General features: G+C 43.3%; 1 protein-coding gene across 1 annotated transcript in view; it reads left to right on the forward strand.

The window, feature by feature from the left end:
- HMGXB3 (HMG-box containing 3) overlaps positions 1-1,944 on the forward strand; it is a 43,142-nt gene that overhangs the window by 12,938 nt on the left and 28,260 nt on the right. The window contains exon 5 of the mRNA XM_015565612.1: positions 811-1,229. Coding sequence (XP_015421098.1) covers positions 811-1,229 — 419 coding nt within the window. The remainder of the gene's footprint in view (positions 1-810; positions 1,230-1,944) is intronic.

Below are 1,944 nucleotides of genomic sequence, written 5' to 3' on the forward strand. Positions count from 1 at the left end.
CTGCCTGCCTCGGCCCCACAGCGAGCCCCACACCTATTTATTCATTATTATATTACTTTCCATATGAATAACTGTAAACCTACTTTTGCTCCACCCTGTGTATACATGTATGTATATATGCTGATTGCATAAAAGCTAAAGCACCAAGGAATTTTTAAAAGTAGTTCTGAGATAGAAGCTGGTATTTTTAGTGATTTTGAATATTTTCTAGCCCATAAATAATAAGTATATGAGTTATATTGACGCAGGGAGGAGTTTGTAGCATATGTGTAAGTCAGGCTTAATATTCACCTGGAAGAATTTGGGACAAAAGATAGACTTTTCCCCAACAAAGTTAGAGGCCTCCAGTCTGTCTCTGTAGATTGTGAGCACATTGGGATTAACTGGCTCTCATGAAGGGACCACCAGAATAAACAAATTAGGACTTCCGGGCCCAATATGATAGTGTGCCAGCCTCTTCCTACACGTAGTGGAAAGTAGGCTTTGAACAGTCAAAGGTCAAGGTAAAAAATGTCAGTGTTGGTTTGCTGAAACCCAAAGAGGCATGCCAGTAAGAAGTTTGTGAGGAAAAGAGCTTCATCCTAACTCGGGCATTAAATACTGTAGTGAAAGGGACCTGGAATTATAAGACTTAGATTCAGGCCAGTTTCATACTTGGGACCTTACATTAGCTTCCACCTCTCTCTGGCCTCTGCTTCCTTATCTGTTGCCCATACATTATTGTTATGAGGATCAAATGAGAGAATATTTGTGAATGTGTTGTCAGTTGTCAAGTGGCATATGCATACAAGGTATTTTTATTTTTTCTAGGAAAAGCCAGCCAAAGTCAAAGTGGAATTGGCTTCTGGCATCTCCTCCAAAGGCTCTGTGGTTAAAAGAAATCAGCAGCCTGTCCTCACTGAGCAAAATGCCTCTAAGGAAACCACCTCCCAACTGACTCTGGAGAACTCGGAAGCTGTAAGCCAGCTCTTAAGTGTAGCTCCTCCAAGAGAAGTGGGTGAGGAGAATGAGTGGGAAGAAGTGATCATCTCAGATGCCCATGTTTTGGTCAAGGAATCTCCTGGGAATCGTGTTACAGCAGTCACTAAGACACCAGTGGTCAAGAGTGGTGTGCAGCCTGAGGTCTCTCTGAGAACAACCAAGAATGACAGTCCTAGCCCAGACATGCCACCACCAGCCGAGGGGACCAGCACTTCCAGTCCACTCCCTGCTTCTAAAAAACTTACAGGGTAAACCACTGTGTTTATACTTTATAGGATTGCCTTTAGAGTAGCTCATGTTTGTTTTGTCCCGTGACCTTACAGCATTCCTGAGAGGCCACAGAGCCATTAATGGCTCCTATTTTGGAGGTACAAAAACCAAGGCCTAGAAACATAGAATGATTTACCTTTCTTCTTATTCTCTGCTGTCAGGTTCCTTATACATCTCTTCCTGTCAGTTTCCCTAAAGCCGTTATCAGGGTCTTGTTGGTACAGGCTATGGGCAACATTATAAACTATTCAGTCCTGATACTGGATTGGAAACAGAAGCTCTGTTAAGGCTACCTTACAGAAAGGTTCCTGTCATGGTGGTCAGAGAATTCAGTTGTTTGTGACTGTTCCTGGCTTCCATTTGACCTGGGCATAGTCACTTCATGCCTCTGTGTTCTGTTCTCTCCTCTGAAAAATCTTGAATTGAGTATTGAAAAAAATCTTATCCTCAGTGGCTGACCATATAGACGGAAAAAGATTGTAGGCCTTGCAGATGGGAGGAAGTCCTTAAGTGTCAGTTTATCCCCCCAACCCCCCTTTACCTCTTTTTTTAAAAAAATCTTTATTGTTCAGATTATTACATTTGTTCCTCTTATTCCCCCCCATAACTCCCCTCCTCCCAGTTCCCGCCCCACCCTCCGCCCTCACTCCCCACCCACTGTCCTCATCCATAGGTGCACAAGTTTTGTCCAGT

The sequence above is a fragment of the Myotis davidii genome, unplaced genomic scaffold, assembly GCF_000327345.1.
Source record: "Myotis davidii unplaced genomic scaffold, ASM32734v1 scaffold18, whole genome shotgun sequence".
In the NCBI taxonomy this organism is placed as follows: domain Eukaryota; kingdom Metazoa; phylum Chordata; class Mammalia; order Chiroptera; family Vespertilionidae; genus Myotis; species Myotis davidii.